Below are 18,429 nucleotides of genomic sequence, written 5' to 3' on the forward strand. Positions count from 1 at the left end.
AGTCCTGCAGCACGAAAATACAGAAAATATCTTTGACCACATTGACAACATGGTGGATTTGTCTGAATACAGCATACTAATCAGGAAAGATTACTGAGCCATTTCAGAGCTAACTCCCAACATTTTCAATACCTTTTACTGTACTAGGTCAGGCCATTGTAAGATATACAAATTGAAAATTAAAACAAAACATTTTTCACATATCAGCAGTTTTCATTTTTTTTTTAAATATAGAGTATGATTAGAGACAAATCAAGTTACATAGGGCTTCCTCAATGATCTTGAGAATCCAGTTTCCTGATCATGCCAATTTGTGGCTGACCTCTCTGTGATTCACCTTGTCACAATTTTACTCTAATTACTGGAACCTATCTTTTATAACACTTCCATGTTCGTAGCCTTGCGTGTAACCATCACCTGTCTGGTAGACAGGGTGTTTTTTAAATATTAGACAGTAGCTAGAGTAAGAGAGGAAGGGTCAATTTGCTTTAATGAGAAAAACAGTTTTGCAAAGTTAAAGCACAAGTCAAACAGCTGATTGAAATTGGAACAAATTTATAGAAATGCAATGATGAGGTGCAATACCAGTCTAAATTGAAAATTTATGTAAAAAACAAATACAAATCACTTACATGAATTTTATTAAACATGTAAAAATGCTTTACATAGACCATTTACAACATGTTTAAACAGAAGCATCCTTTAAGGCTTTATGTTTCTAGGTCTCATGTGACCACACATTGACATTTCATTGGCAATCAATCTTTTTTGGAAAAAAATCTGGTGCAAGTTCCTGACACAGGCAAAAACTGTAATAAGACTTGACCATAAATTTCCGCCAAAAGTTTTACAAAGTCACAATAAAGAAATTGCATGGCAACATAAGAGCAGCATTCAAACAAAAGTTCATTTTAGCAGCAATATGAAGTTATTTCACTCAGTTTGATCTATACTTGACAATTAACTACAGTGAAACACTGTGTTTGGTACATTACAGCTCACTAACACTGGTACATAAATATCTGCATGCTTCCCTGACGTTTTTTTGAATTGTCAATGTGCAGGAATAGAACTTAGCAAGACATTAGCCTGTATCGTGCATTGTCTATCATCAAAAAACTTAACACTTCATTTGACAGTTAAACAGAAATAACTAGCGGTAGCACAATGTCAACATTTAGATTGATTGCAGACATGTACAATTGTTTGGAATTTGAAAGTATAGCCCTGTATATGATTAAAATTGAAATTTTGAATTAATGAAGATTTCTAATCAGTATTCCTATTTCTTTCTTCTAAAATACATTTGGGAAAGATCTGAACCAAATAAAAATGTTCAGTCTGGTTTAGTGGCTGATCAAACAAAATTAAAAACAGTAGCATAAAAATGAAAAGTCAAGGTTTAAAGGTACAATTTACATAGCATTGCATTGTCCCATCTTCAGAATAGATTTCAGTGCAGTTAATATTCTGGCTGAGTTTGTGGAATGAACAAACATGCAAATGTATGCAAATGTATATGTTAGAATATGCATTTCATATACATTCACTGTACAGAAAATTTATGCAATACTGGAAGACAATCTTGCAGTAGTATAATGCATGTATTTGTATTAGCATATATTTTGAAGAACCTTTAAAAGGTACCATCTTAAATGCAAATTGTGGGAATCCGAAATAATTCACACACTTCACTGTTGTAAACTGACTTAGATAAAATGATCCAATACAAAGCACGTATTCGTTTAAACTGTACCTGTATTAACTTTTAATAATATGCACTATAGAAATGATTTAAAATGTAAATTCATCTTAAATGGCATCAATACTTGGAGAAAATATCTATTAATGTCAGTGTAGAGATTTCAACACAACATAAAAACCTCTTTTCAGCAGTTCTGAAGTCAGCCAAAGATGCTTACAAAAGATACAGTAAAATTAAACGCCTTTCTCAATGTTTGATCCTCTTAATAAAAGCAAATTGACCGATCGTTTACTCAAACTTGTCACACAAAATCTCTCAAACTGTAAAAACTGGCTTGTTGCATTTGCCTGTGTTCATATTTCAGAAGTAATTAACTGGCTGTAAATGAGGTGTGAGGACATGAAAGATGCTATGTAAATGTGAAAGTTATTTGATAGTGACTAAGAGGAAAACAAATTTCCTTTCCAACATACTCTCAATACAATGGTTAAATGATTCCACTGGCAAATTTGTACTACACTATGAATTAGCTGTTATCCTTGCTTAGTGGTAGCACTCTTGCTAGATTCAGCAGGTTAAGGGTTCAAATCCCACTCCAGATTTGAATATATAATCTAGTTTGACACTTCAGTGCAGTACTGAGGGAGTGCACCACTTTCAGGTGTGCTTTTTTTGGAATGAGGAGTTAAACTAATCCATGTTACAGGCTGGGCATATAATCCTTGTTTGGCACAGTATAAGAAAAAGTAAGGTAGTTATACCTAGTGCCCAAACCGAAATTTAACCTTCAACCTAGATTACTACAAAAAGTTATCTAATCTACATTTCATTCTCTTTGTGGGACCTTGCAATATTACAACTTGAACACAGTTCAAAAAGTACTTAATTGGTTACAATGTCATTTAGGACATTGTGAAACGCACTATATAAATACATGTGAATTCTTTCTATGAAATCTTTTATTATGTTGTTTCCTTTACATAGGATGTCAACTAGATGTCACGAAATTATACATTTTAAAAGTAGATCTCCATAACTTCACTTAGGAAATTAATTAATTGACTGCAACATTAGTGACAAATTCATCACTTGAACCATCACAAATACCTTAATTGTACCTGGTCTAGTAAAATCTCGACCTGCATTTTTGAAGTTATTTCTCAAGTTCCATTCCTCCTTCCTGACACACTAAAGGGCACAAAGAGGCAGATCTTTTCCAAGTCTATGCCATCTAATGAGGTGAACGTGGACTTAATTTCTGTTTGTCTTTTAGAAGTTGTCTGAAATTTATTTAACATTTTTCAGACATCCAGTGAACTCAGTATGTAGACAGCATGAAGAGGGCTAGGAGATAAAGCCCCAAAATATGACTAGCCAACTGTTGCATCAATCAACCACTCTACCAGAATATGAATGCCAACCAATTTCTTAAAACTAAATACTATTTCAAAACATCATCACAAAACAGACTCCCTGCTTAAGACATATTTTCAAGAGTACCTGAAGAAACATCAGTTTTGCTCTTCTCTACTTTTAAGAACTTGATGCTATAACTTTTTAAAGATTACACCTATTACATACATTGAACAATGATTTTATGCTGACTTTTTGGATTCACAGCAGTTCATGGCAGCGCTTATAATGTTAAACAACATTGCTGCATCAATCAATTTAGTCTGTGCAAATCATAATTATATCAGCGTGTAAGTTACTTACAGACTGACAATTTGCACTGACAGAACTTGGCAATTCTTTAAAAAAACATCTATGAAATAAAGCACTTTTGAATGCCAATTCATAAAAGGCAAACCAAACAGCAACTACCATTTGCAATATCTAAGTTTATACAGAGACCAAACAAACCTGATTCATTTAAAATGCAAACTAACATTTCAAGATATGACAGTGTACCACAACTATTCATTTTTAAATATTTGTCTACAATTGTATAAAGTCTAAATATCAGTTATTGGTGCTGGCAGCTAACAGGATACTTTGCTGAAGTTCAAATCAACAAAAAAATGTGTATAGTTGAAAGAAATTTAGAAACTAATGCTGTGTATTTTGAAAGTGCGGAATATTTGTATATAATGAAATGCAGAATTTATTTTATTTAGTTTGGCAGCTTATTATTTGAACTATTGAAAATGAAATTAATAATTATGCTTATTTATAATTAAAAATATTTAAGAATGACTACTAACTACATTGGAAAAGTTTAACATCAAAATGAGTGGATTATATGAGCCTGAAGAATCAGATTTAAGGGTTCTCTCTGCTTGCTAATTCAGCTATCCAATACAGAATTGAGAGAAATATTCATGATGGAATCAACTTACTGTTTAAATATATTATGAAACTAACAAATAAGGGTAAATGCTTTTAAACAATTGCACAATGCAAACTTGTCCCTTAAGTGCCTACACATCAAAAATGGTCAGTGTAATTCAGGCTTTGGTAATGGTCGCAACGAACTTTTCATGAATCAATACCAAAGAAAGAATTTTTCAGTGCCTCCTGCTTTGGAGGCATTAAAAGGAGATAACATATATCTTAAACAGAGAGTCGCACTAAAATCAGCATTCAAAGTTAAAGTCTCAGGCAATCTTTAAATTTCAATTTGCAGTATCCAGACTGGAACAAGCAACTCAAAAACACTTAAGCTATTCAACCATTTCTAGTTCACTGAATGGTAATGCTTACACAGAACTTGAGAATAAACAATTTATAAAATTTGACCACAAAGATTACGATCTTCAAAAGTGTTAAAGAGAAAAAAAGCAGCATTCTGATTAATGTATTGAATTTGTTCTTGTTCCTCAAGGTACGGAATGGATAATATTTACACTTTTGGCACGTGGTATCAGCATCAATTGTCAGGTTAAGTACAACATGTGTCAGTTGCAGAGTGAATATCTCTCTGTTCTGTCCAACTGCAGTACAGCACTACTTTGATGCCAACAACCTTAATAGCCTCTAAATGAGATCGGTCAAAATTTGGCACAAATTGGCAAGAAAATGGCAGTTTTTTTGCTGTGGGCCCACACCAACTAGAAACTCAATTTATTCTTGCAATCAAATTTCACATAGGATTTTTATAGCTTGTATTAAAAGTTTAATTTGATCACCAGACGTGATTTAATCCAAAAAGCAGTGTGCTATGCAAGCAAATCACACACATGATAAAAATAAATATTTGAAACTACACAAAGTTAAAATATCGATATTAACAAACTCAAAATAAAGTTGGTCAGACAGTAAAGGGTCATCATTAAATAAAATGTTTCTTTTTGTTTCTTGTGCTTGCAGATCAGGGTGCCTTTGGATCAGGGATATTTAACAGCATTCTTGGAATGACACATTTAGTAATATGCAGGAAATGAAAGTTGCTAGTATAAGTTGTTTTCAAATGATTCCAGTGTCTAAGTCACTAAAAATTTAACTAAAATTTGCTGCAAATCTAATTTCATTTTAAATCTGCACTGATAAAGAAATATACATGACTGTTTGCATTTTAATATCAAAAGGGAGTAGGGAGTGACAAAGTTTCTCATTGATTTTACCACAAGAATTGCCTTAAGGGAGCAATTTCTTTGCCATTGATTTGTGCACCAGAGATTAAAAATGCAATGGTATAGTCTAGAATAGTATTCTAGCCTTTTAAATATTGAATTGATTTCTCCATGTTAGCACAAGATTTGTAATTTCACCTCCCCCAACTGGCTATTCAATTTATTGGGAAATTTGCTGTAGAACTGGCTCATGTCATCTTGGCATGCTCTACTCTTTTATCCCATCTCAATGCAATATAGCATGTGCATAATCTATTTCTGCCTAAGCAGGATGCCATGGTCAACATGCATGATGACAGGTGCTGCTGTAGCAAGTATATTCTAGACAGGGCAGATTTGGATGGTTATATCATTCTTGTTTGCTGTCATTGCATCTCAATTAACACAATGAAATTAAGTTCAACATATTGTATTATAGGGGTAAATTTCTATTAAAATTCTCATGATTGTCCAATTGTAGCTTGACTACCTATGGCTCCTCAATCGGAAGAACACCCTTGGAAATTCAACCCTCCAACTCACTGGCTGTAAAGGCTGCACCAATGCTACACTTCAGTTTGTCCCTTACAGAAAATACAGGAATGGACAGCTGTATATTGATGTAGTTGATCATATTACATAAAACAAAACTGAAAGAATTGAGTGCTATTTATTCACATTAAATTGAGATTATTCATTAATTTTTATAAATGGATGGATCTGGTAAAGAAAGTCAAATCAACCCATTAATAGTTGATAACAATCCACCAAAAATTGTGAAATTTAAGTAGCAGCAAAACACCATTTAGTGTTGTGTGGTTTGGCTATGACCTGCCTTTGGACTGGATACATTGTACTACAACTACACCTGGAAATCACTTTAAATCATTACAGAAATGAATAAATAAGAGTAGCTTTAAAGTTGCAAAATCTTTCTCAAATATAGGAACTCTTTTAAGTTAATCTTAAGAATATTCCAGTGGCACTTTTTTGCACAATTCTTTCTTGTAATCTGAGTACTGCTGGCAAAGCTGGAATTTACTGCCCATCACTAGTTGCCCTGAGATGATGATGGGCTATCTACTGTCATTGACTATGATGCAAGTGATCCAAAATGTTCATAAAACACAAGGCGTGGAATCATACAGCATAGAACAGGCCTTTCAGCTCATTGAGTCTGCAGCGACCTCACTATACTAGTCCCACTTTCCAGCACTTGTCCCATAGCCTTGAATATCATTTCCAGTACTCGTCCATGTACTTTTGAAAGATTGTGAGGTTTCTTGCCTCTACTACCCTCCCAGGGTTGTGCATCCCACATTCCCATTCTTTGGATGAAAAAAGTCTTTCCCCAAATCCCTTCTAAATTTCATGTCTTTCATCTTAAAATGATGCCCCCTTGTTACCGACCCATCAACTAGCAGAACAGCTGCACCCTGTCCATGCTCCTCATAATCACATACAAATATGGAGCTTTAAACATTCTTTGTAACAGCTTGCTAAATATCAGATTTCATTAAAAGTTTATCATTTTGATGTGGGACTGGAGTCGCATATAGGTCAAGACAACCTCACAGCTTCATCACTTTCAACAATGCAACAATGCTTGGACAATTAGGCATGGACAATGACTGCTGGTCTAATCAGTGTCACTCAGATTCCGTGAACAAATAAAAACCTTTTTTTTCCAAATTTACATTAAAACCAAATACAAATTTTTCAAATTGCAATGGTAGGATTTGAACTCCCATTCTATTAGTAGCTCAGGTCTAGCACTTACTATTTTTGTAACATAACCAATACACTCCAGTACATTTAACTCACTTTTAACTGCAAATAAATATTCAATGTCTTTTTATATTTTTCTATCTTTGCATCAGCAATTGGTGAATATCTAATTAAATGAAAATTATTCTGAAAACTGCAAAATGCGTTCAAATACTTAAAGATCATGAACTTGCATGACTTATTGGAAACTTAAAAGTATGCCAGTTTCTGCATTAAACAATTATTTTTATGCATTTTCCAAGAAAAAACTGAATACACCTAACTCTTATAAATACATGGTCTGAGGAAAGGTCATTAATGTGAAATAATTGTTTCCCTCTTGACAAAAGTTGCCAGACTTAAGTGCATCCAGCATTTTCTGTTTTTGTTACATAAACCAAGGTTGTCTTCCTGCATTTAATACATATGACAACTGTTCAATTACTGAAAATCTGTTATATGGCTGGAAAGTGATTATCTTTTTAAAGACCAGCAAGTAAGAACATTTTTCCCAGCCTCCACAAAACAAGTTCTTATCTATTTTGGGTGATTTTATATTGCCATCAATCCAAACCAAATACTGTCCTTAATAACGGGAGATGTAACCTTAGAAAATTCATTCTTTAAACCTTCCGATAAATAAATTCCATTTCATTAAAAATGTTAATTTCTTAAGATTCATAATTCAATTCATCACATCTTTCTTTTGCTCCCCCATCCCCACCAAAAAGGATATTCTTAGAAATTCAAAGAAAAATTGTGCTCGATTAAAGAACTTTTCCCTGCAATAGTCAAGTTCACGATGTTCAGAACATTTTAACCTTTTAAATGAGAGGGCTTTTTCTGAAGGGGTGAATCCAAGGTACGTCTCACAACTTGCTGCACTATTTTATCAGCACCATTTGACTATCTGTTGCACAATACCTAATATGCATATTTTACAATTCAGGCTATTTCTTTTCATTTTATCCCTTTGAAGGTCTCAGTTGTATTCTGGGAACAGAATTAAAGTTGAGATTTTTCAATGGGTTGAATTATAAATAAAAAGTTCGTGAAATGTAAATGTCAAAGAGATGTACATTTTAAAATTTAACTGTATTAATAAGGCTTTTGTGCAACGATAGTGCATCTCCCCACCTAGTATCTATCCAGCATTTAATAAAGAACAGCATTTTTCAAGGTGGAAAAAAAAGACTTATCTTGGCAGTGATTAAAATGACAGATCTAAAGTAAGTTCTTTCAAATAAGAACTTCTCAAACCAGCAATTAACAAGGAAGTAGAATATTCAAAGTCAATGTTTATGTTATTATAGAATGATTTCACTTCTAATATATATTTATGCTATGAGATTTCAATTTTAAAATATTATATCTTTCATATTTTGATTAAAATTGACAAATTATTGTTCATCTTTCTCAAAAGCATGGGATACGCTGCTTTGAGTCTAACAATACTTAGCACTTAAAATGGTTTTAGTTTACATTGTTTGCTTAGAAAAGGTAGAGGGTTGGATATTCTGGTTCATGTAGCAATAGCTGTTGACGGATGTATTCAAGAAGACAGTTTCAGACTTCAGCTTTGGCTGTCTTTTGACCTCTGCTACCCTCTATGGGTGAGTTTTGCCAAATGTCAGAAGGGCTGTTTTAGTTACTTTGCAGGGGTGGAGAATTCCATTGACAGCACAAGTGGAAAAAGATAGCCAGAAGACACATTGGGTCCCCACTTACTAACAAAGCTACATTCATTGCATCTGTAAAAGCCTTCAATCCAAACTGATCAGCTTTTCTCACTTGTAAACCATTTGAAATATGGGGTGGAGGGGAGAGAAAACAGCAAATAGGGAACATATGTTCAGGTCAGATTTCATTCTATAGTATCTACAGTATGTCACACGTACAAAATACTTATCAGCTGTAGCACACAGCATGAACATGTTAAGGTATCTTGAGATTCCTTTTTCAATGCCACTTCAAAATCTCAATAGTGGCCAAATTTTAAGCATTATCATAAAGTATCGTAGCTTGCAAGCAATATAATAAAGAATGCTACATTAGGATTGGGGCAATCTTAATGGTTATAGGTTAGTCCTTTTATTTTGAAGAGGAAACGTAAAGGAATAGGAGCATATTACAATTCTACAAACTAAGTCAGGGCATCTCTATTTTCAAATCCATGGAAATAGAATCTTGAACCCTCCTAAATTGCACAGTACAGTAATACTGAATTATAAAAACAGAACTGGGTCAGTATTATGTCTTAGGCAGGCTTCCAAAAAAAACTAACCAAATTATCATGGCTTAACTTACTGACAACAGAATTTTTACATGCAACTGTACATTATTTAGCTGCAAACAGACTAACCTTATGTAGAGCCATATGGTGCACATACTTCTTTAATTAAACACACATACTGATTTAGCAAACTAAAGATCACATATGCCTCAAGAAATTAAGTATTTTCAAAGCTGTGAACAATGATTACTACATTTAGTTCTATACATCTTTATTAACTACATAACTAGTGTGGTAATTCCTTCTCTAATTTCATGACAAAAGCCACTAACAATGATATTCTGTGTCAGATTACCAGATCCAGTAAATTTAACTCCCAGTTATAGATTCTGACACTATCCGATTCTATCTATATCTATCTTCCAAATTTAGGTTGCTGTTTGAAATTCAGTATTTTTTTCTTCAAATTGAGGCTAGAGGAGTTTGGGAAAACAATATAACAACTACCAATTCTACTTGTGAATAGATTTATAGAAAGTACTTTTACTGCATATGAGAGAAGATTGTTCCCACACTCCGTCCCATCTCTCCAAAAAACTTGATAATCCAACATAACACAGCACTCAACCTAGTGGTATATGTCAAATGAGTCAGGTAGAAAGCTCTGCTCAACCCCCACACTTAACCCACAAAATAAGTTGCTAATCTACAAATTACAGTGGCAATTTTAGTTTGCCTTTATTTGGATCTGTAAGTTTGGAACATCTAGGTTTAAAGTGTAGCAGCACCTTAGTGTACAACTGATGACAGTTTTCAAAAAAATTTGAGATAGAATAAAAATATAAAACTATTCTATAGACAATTTTAAGTTATGACCTAAAATTGCATATTGTAGAGTATTAAAGAAAAAGTGCTTTTAGAAGCACTGAAATCATTTAAAGTACTTTCCCTGGAATTCACAATTAAAATTTAAAACACTGTATCTGACTTTTAGCAGCATCTTATGCCGTTAGGGGAACACATGAAAACAAATATTGAGGAACCTTTTCTTCTCCCAAGACTTGTGGCAGTAATCTTGAGAGAAAGCAAAAATTCCTGCTCACTCCTCTTAGAACACCAAGCCTTCATTTACTAGAACAGTAAGGGTATAATGCCTCACAACTGCATCTTTCTAAGCATATCAACTGACACTGGTGGATGAAAGGTAATAGTGTGGTGACGAAGCCCATGAGCAGTCTTGTAGCTTTTCCCACAACGACACTTGAAAGGCTTCCGGACACGGCTTTGAGTACGATGGCCATTCTTGGCATGGTACTTGATTCCATTAACATTCTAGCAGAAATGCAGCATAGTTAGAATCATTGTGAAAATCTGTTCAGATATTGCAATAAGAACATATTAACAGAATTTATATAAATATCTATTTATGACCCCAATTTGGCTTGTATTCTGACTTTGTGTTTTTTTTGGTAGAAAACAAATCAAATACTAGCAGGTAATAAACTTCGACTGCTCTAAAATGGGGATTATTAGCTTATAATATCAACAAGAGATTAATAATGATATGTCTATCTTGTTTGTACTACATAAATGTCAACTTGACTGAGTCTCACAAGCAGAGTTTGCGTTAAATGTATATGGCTATATCTTTGAGCTATTAGCATTTCAAACATCTTCTAAAGTAAAATTTAGATATAATGGTAAATCAGAAAAGAATAATTTCCAGTAACTAATATTCTTCATGATTCTAGCACAATAAAAGATTAATGAAGTCCAAAACTTTATGATTAACCAACTCAATTAGGAATACTACTAATTCACAAAGCATGATAAACTTCACAAAAGCAAGCTGAATGAAAATTATTGCATTGATATAAAAGTTAATTAATGCATTTTTAATATTATTTCCATAACAGTTGACTTGACTGTGCACTTGCCCTATCAAGGTTTCAAAATAGACATTGACAATTCTTATTTCCCATTCCAAAAACATATCAATTTTTAAGTATATATATCCTCTATCACCATTTCCATTAAACATCGGATCAATCATTACCAGTATCACAAGCAACTAGAGTCTAAAGTTGCAGGAAAAATGTTACACATACATAATAGAAAAGGCAATTATATCAAAATGCAATCCTTACACATTGTTTCAGGTCATTTACTCTTATTCCATGGGTAGATTTCTTAATCTTTCACTCTTTTCCTTTTCTTCCCCAGGTATGCTTTGTGTTTAGTATATTTAACAAGCAGTAATCCTGTCAACTCTGCAACACAGGGTTTTAATAGATCAAACTGTAGTTGTGGGTGGGCTCAGTTCTGCCTCCAACTACCATAAAATACTTGGAATTCTAAGCACCTCTTAACAATTATATTGTCCAGGAACCAGACGAAAGGATTAGGTTTCTCTGCTGTCAAAAAGGTATTCCAATTAACAAATTAATGAAAGACTGTAGCAGTTTTTATTTCCTTCCGACAAATGTACATATTTATAAAATGGGCAGGAAACCAGTGAAATTTGCAGTCAGTGGGCAAATGGACTTGAATTTTCTAATCACAAAATATACACAGAAATACAATCAAACCATGAGGGTTAAAATGAAGGGCTCAAAAGTATAATAATGGTCACAATTGAACTTCAGACATTAAGATGTTTTATATGTTAACAAATCGCATAAAGGTGATTGTTCCTCTGCCACAACTAGACTAAAATGCATAAGGAGATGCACTGAGCTGCAAATAATTAGATTCTGTTCAACATTAGGTTTCAGTTGCCTTTGGGCTCTATGTGGGAGTAAATTGAAAAGAAATGTTCATTCAATTTGATTCCGTTCATCTCTACAAAAGCTAGTTCACGTTCTGATGCAGCAATCCTTGTACAATATCATTGAAGGGCTGTTGCACAACAGCAAAAGATCACAATACCAAATGCTTATGTGATGCCAGATATCTATCCACACCTCAAGTTACATATGTATATATGTACATCATATCTAAATACACTCTTTAAGGGCAATGTTGTCCAATGTTTACTAAGGAATCAATGACATTAGCAAAGCAAGGCAGCAAAGAAAATTTGGGTAAAATGAAAAGATGAAAACAAAAAGCAGACCAACTTTGTCAACAATATAGAAGCAGGTAAAAATTTGCACCTTTTGAAAGAGTTAAGTCTGAGTTTAAGATAATTTAGTTGCTGTCAAGATAACAATTTAATAACAAGATGCAGTTCACTGTTCTCAAAATAAAATCTTATTGAAGAAATTAATTTTCTATATCAGATGAGTTTCTGTTGCAATGAATCACATTTAGATGCCAATACTAATAAATGCCAATCAACAGCAACGTTATAGATAAATGACATTCTTGCAGTAGAGATTACTGTAGTAATATAAATATCTGCACCTTTTATAATGCAAGACATATTTTCAACTTGTTGGTTATAAAACCAAATTTCAGACTAATATTAGCAGCACTAACCAAAATGAGTCTCCAATTACGACATTTAATAATAGCTATCACCACATGAATGACAGATATCATTAAACAGAAGAAAAACAATTGTGAAGCTGTGGACCCAAAGAACAGGTTAATAGCATGGAAATTGTCCATAGATTACATTTTGATATTACATGGAATCCTCAAATGTTTATACTGATAAAGTGGTAACAAACTGAGATAAAGTTATTCTTGTCTAAATTTCTGTTTTAGTTAGGTCGTAAATCAGAATTAAAAGTCAAAAAGTTAGCTTTTTGAAATATGGTTAAGTAAAAATTCTCAATGCATTTACATATTTATCAATTCAGCTTGTTCTACTCCAGTCAACTCGAGTAAAATTCAAGCTTAATGCAAAAATCTGCTAAACTAGTTAAGCTTCGCTCCATACCACTGTTTCCTCCTTAGTCACATAAATAGCAGCTCTTCAAAACCAGCAAATTTGCCTTGCATTATCCCCTACAGAGGATCTGGTTTAGGCTTCCGTCTAAACCATTACCCTTTATTTGTTGTTCCCTCCATTGTGCCAGGCATTCCAAAGACTATTAATCTACTGAGTCTGCTTGCTCTTTCAATAATGATGTTTGAGCAATTCAGCTGGACGGCTCTCGTGCATCAGACGTGGAGCCAGAAAGATTTCAGAATAACATAGAATAGCTTTGTTATACTGGTAATTAAGACAGGACTGACATTCAAACAGGACCTGGACAGGATGTGGCAAATTACTGTATTCTTTGTGTGAAAAGCTGTTCCCACTATGGTTTGTCTGGCCTCAAGGGAACTCATCATCTTCACTAACAGTCAGAATGGGATTTTGTACCCTCTATTCCCTCTCCAAAACCTCATTCTAATACACATTTATGATTCATAGGAACACTGAGCAAAAGCTTGTTAATTTGAAAAGTTGTGAAAAATGAAATCTCTGATCTTAGTTTCTGTTATGCATTGCAGAACCGTGTAAATAGAAAGGCGTCACCTTTTAAGAGCCTTTTTATTGGCATTCTCAAGGACAGCTCGTTTGCTGGACACAATACATACCTTGTACCTCTTTTTACAGCCAGGTACAGGGCAAGCAAATGGCTTCTCATCATCCCCATTCAAACACATTGAACTTAGAATAGTCTCAGAGCTAATAGCACTTTCTGTTGTCCATGATTCATCACTGTCAGAATCTTCACATTCAATTTCTTCTTCATCTAATTCGCTGCCTAAAGATTCAGGAAAGAAAGTAAACAGAGATGAGGTTAGCTTTTTAAAAGAGAAATCCATATTTAGAAGAATTGTTTAAATGAAGACTATTGTCCACTCACCCTCCCCTATGAAACTATTATAAATGTAAGACACTCAATAGCCACATAGCAAACACAGTTGTGTTTTGAACTGCCAAAGGCATCCTGGGTAATTAGCCATTACAGTTCTGTCACAGAGGGTTCCACAGTCAATACAAAGATAATTTGGGCAATGGTGAATGACAGTGCTGTCCAGACTTTTGGGATGATCAAGGACACATCCAGCTGTACCAGACATCTGTCAGGGCCATGAATCATTTCAACTAGCGGCACACTAACCAAGCAACTGAAGCAAGGATAAACAATTCAACAAGCACCACACACAGAAGAGAGAAAGCTACAACGATCTGCAAGAAAGAGGGAAATAAAGGAAAGGAATAAAGTACAAATAGAAAAGTGAGCATTTTTCAGTTTAAACTGAAAAACATCTACTGCTACAAAAAGTTAACAAGGGGCATAAAGATACAAAATGAGCAAAAAATCTTTTAATCCTTCACTTGGAAAACATCAACCTAGTCACATTTGATAAGATATTAACAATCAAGTAATCTGTATTGAATGCCACCTCAAAGCACTACATGAAAATTTAGAACCTCAGTAACAACCTGTAAACTAAAAACTACAGTTGAAAGTCTTGTTTTACACAGAAAGAGGCCCTGAAAACAACAAAACTATGAAAACTACATATTTCATTTTATAATGCATTCTGTAAATATTATTGGTGTAAATAAACCATTTCCAACTTAAAATTTATGTACACTGTCATTAAAGCCGCATTGAAAGCCTGGCGCACAGTCATGTTCAGAGACCAGTAATGGAACTGAATCATCAGATTTAATCATATAACTGTGCAAAGAGTCTACTAACGTTTCCTTTAATTAAAAGACACATAGAATCTATTTCAGCTTTGCATATTCCGATGATAGAACATTGATACTCATTATTTTCAGTCTCTAAACACTGAAACAGTGTCAAGAATGCATCCATCAGAAGAAGGCTACTGATGGCGAAATTTTCAACAGCATCAGCAAATTTTGCATTTACAGTTTCAGTAAGTGACATGTTTTTTATATTAGATGGAGATCATTTTCAAACAACAAGATCATGAGTCTGATGCTTTGTTGCACCTCTTAGCAGCCTACCTAATGACAGTAATTAACAGTCTGCAATTAGCATCCACTTCAGAAGACATTCAAATGTTAATTTGCCTTCTCTAATGTGATGCACAGCTGTGCAACAAGATGCATGCCATGAATCGTACATGAAATTGAGAGTCTGATCTTTTGGTTTGAATTTGCCTGGCAAAACCTAAATATTGAATACAAGTAAGACTTCTTTACAGCAATACAGATTTTTAAATAAATCGTGGCCCCCGAGCTACATTAACAAGTTATGTTGATACTGCATTTTTAACTAGTATATTTTACCTAAAATACTTCCTGGAGGATAACTGCTTCATTAACACACTATGCTCAGTTAGAAGCCACATAGTTTTTGCACTGGAACGAACACTGTTCAGAACATGTTAAACCTTGCAGTACCTCATGCATGGCTTTGCGTGCAAGTAACTGTGGCTGCAGCTTTCAGCATAGCGATCACATTACGACCTTATTAAACTACTAAAGACCAGCACCAGGTCATTCCCAGGGCTCCTATCTGGCCCACACAAGTGCAACCTTCCTCGAGGAAAACACTTCAAGCATAACTTCGTGCTGAATAAAATGGTCTGTTTTAAATGATCGAATTATATGAAACAAGTTTGTTAAAATGTTAATTACATATTTTAGCTGTTGCAATCAATCAGGGAAGACATTCCGTAATCTGCATAGTACACTGAGAATCTGAATACATTGCACTTGAACAGTGAATACCTTAGGTTTATGTTACTTTCTTCAAATAACTAGTTACACATTCACTGTAAGCTATTTTTTGCAGGAGGAGGAATGGAGTCTAAATTAGTATTTGATTCTGCCTAAAATTTATGACTTGGGAGTTTAATAACTGGAATACTGCAAAGCAGATATCTGGTATCAAGTGTTTTTCTCACGCGCCAAAAAGTATACAATCGAAAATGAAAGCTGGAATGATTGTTATGACTGCATAAATCCTACAGAATGTTTACCACATACATAAGAACTGTAATAGCTGATGGACTCTTATTGTATTGCATGTTTAGTAAACAGTGCAATAAAACCAGGAATTAATCATTGCCATATATGGATGACCTGCATGCATTCAATGAAAATTACACAAACCAACGTAGCTCAGCTGTGGTATAACTTCCATTTTCCAAGATTAACAATGGATCCAATGCAAGTTAATGGCTTATATATTTTTATATATATGCAGTTATAGTTATCATCTTGCAGCCCTAATAGCGTTTAATTTTTTTCAAAAAACTTTCAATCTAATTCAATACTCATTTATTTTCTCGGCTCAGTGCAGTAGCTAAATTTCCTTTTCAGCATTTCAACCCCACCAACATCCCCAACAAATCTAACCTCTTTGACCTTAAATCTATGGCCTTGCGCTCCTTAGCTTCATCTCTTCTCCAGTGCTTAACATAGCCCCTCTTTGAATTCCTAGTTCATGACTCCAGTTTGGTTATCCACTCCATTCAACCCACTACTGGCCAACTTTCCACGTTCCTAGATTTCATTCTCCTGAATTCCTTCCAGCTCCACCTCTTTCACCAAAGTTTTGGTCTCCTGTAAACTCTCTCCATTTTCCCATCTCTGTAAAACACCTTGGGAGATTTATGTTAAAAGAACTCTGTACGTGCAAATTATAGCTCTTGTTTCCTTTCCTGTTTTCATGACTAGAGGAGCAGCATGGTCAAACCAATAATTCCCACTAAATTATATTAAAATCAAAGTTTACTTAATCACTACAATTCTACCAGCATTCAAAAGATTCCATTACAAGCAAGACAGGATACTCAGTTCAAATTAATCTGCCAAAATAAATAAATCTACCATAATTTATGGCTGCAAAACAGCTTATTTGCTCATAAAATCCAGCAATATCAGGGACTCAAAAATGTGTTCTGAATCATATAGAGGTTTTGCTGATCTTCAATATTCATTCACTGATTAAGCTCTACTTACTTAGCCCATGGATATCCTGTATAAGCTTATTTTAAAATGTATACTTATACAATGTTCATGTAAATTTATTATTGACATAATTATCAAAATCCGGCTGCTAAAAGGCCGATGTAGATTTTTTTCTTTAGGAGTACCAACCTGTTGGTGTTCCACTGCAGGCTGAAGAGGATGGTGTAACTGGTGGTGTCCCTGGAAAAGCGGAGCTTCCGTTGCCAGGGTGAGGTGATGCAGGTGTGCCCCCCCTTCCCACAGGACTGGAAAGGGCTGGTGTTAACTTGGCCTGATGTCGTTTTCTCATCTGCTCACGTTCACGGCGGGCAGCATCAGTTAGAAATCTGAATAGGTTCAGGAATGTAATCAAGAAAATTAGCTGTATGATTACTGATTGTGAAGACCTGGCCACAAATCACAAAATACCTACATCCTACTTGTTGTTGGTCACTTTTAATGTTAAGGTTTTTACTGCATCTACAAATAAGGGTTAAACTTGAAAGATCGTATTACAAGTCTGTGGGAGGCCTCTAGCTTTACTCACTTACTCTGGGGATCACCACTTTCAAGGCAAGATGAAACAAAACAAGTTTCAAAATACCCACAAGCTGTGTACAAGAGTTCTAACTGGATTAACATTTATTGACTGTTTAAGCTTCCCTGTTTTTGCTGGAGGACAAAAATAAAGAAGTTTAAATTTGAGTTGTAAATAACTGGACCACAAAAGTAAAGACCAAAATTTAATCTACTGTCATCTTTTTTGTTGATGTTTGACTCTGAATTTTTATGTTTTTAATCGCAATGTAAATTAAAATATATTTTGATTTTATACAACCATCTAATCGGTTTTCATCTCAAGATTAAAGCCTAAGATTCTTGCAAGAGAAAAAGATTACTTAAGGGTTTACGCTGAGTTTGCATTTTTGTATTGATTTTATGATACACAGGTATTATGATTTATGGAGTGGTCATGTCAGTTTAACAAGCTGAAGGACACACAATATCTCCAACATCATTAAAATTCAGAAGCCACTAGAGCTAACTCAGTACACCATCATGCACTATATTTGGACAGCAGGCGTCTTGGACCTATGGGATGTCACCATTTTCATAGGTAAACTTAAAATAAATAAGACTAATGTTTGGTCTAGGTTGAAGAATGTAAAACAGGTCAAGTAACTTATTTGTTATTTATAACTGATGAAACCCCTAACCTCAAGAGTGGTTAAATAAAATTAGGATTTAATTATTGAACATCATAAATGGATACAAGGCCATTCTGTGATGCATC

The 18,429-nt window shown here is 34.2% G+C and overlaps 1 protein-coding gene across 1 annotated transcript in view; it reads right to left on the reverse strand.

Annotated features, from left to right (window-relative positions):
• Nucleotides 1-9,282: 9,282 nt before the first annotated feature.
• LOC109928996 (juxtaposed with another zinc finger protein 1) overlaps nt 9,283-18,429 on the reverse strand; it is a 103,090-nt gene continuing 93,943 nt past the window's right edge. The window contains exons 3-5 of the mRNA XM_020528888.2: nt 17,286-17,482; nt 13,790-13,959; nt 9,283-10,588 (exon numbers count right to left, since the gene is read on the reverse strand). Of these exons, the coding sequence (XP_020384477.1) occupies nt 10,412-10,588; nt 13,790-13,959; nt 17,286-17,482 (544 nt within the window). The 3' untranslated portion in view covers nt 9,283-10,411. The remainder of the gene's footprint in view (nt 10,589-13,789; nt 13,960-17,285; nt 17,483-18,429) is intronic.

This window comes from Rhincodon typus, chromosome 7 (assembly GCF_021869965.1).
Source record: "Rhincodon typus isolate 14 chromosome 7, sRhiTyp1.1, whole genome shotgun sequence".
Taxonomy (NCBI): Eukaryota; Metazoa; Chordata; class Chondrichthyes; order Orectolobiformes; family Rhincodontidae; genus Rhincodon; species Rhincodon typus.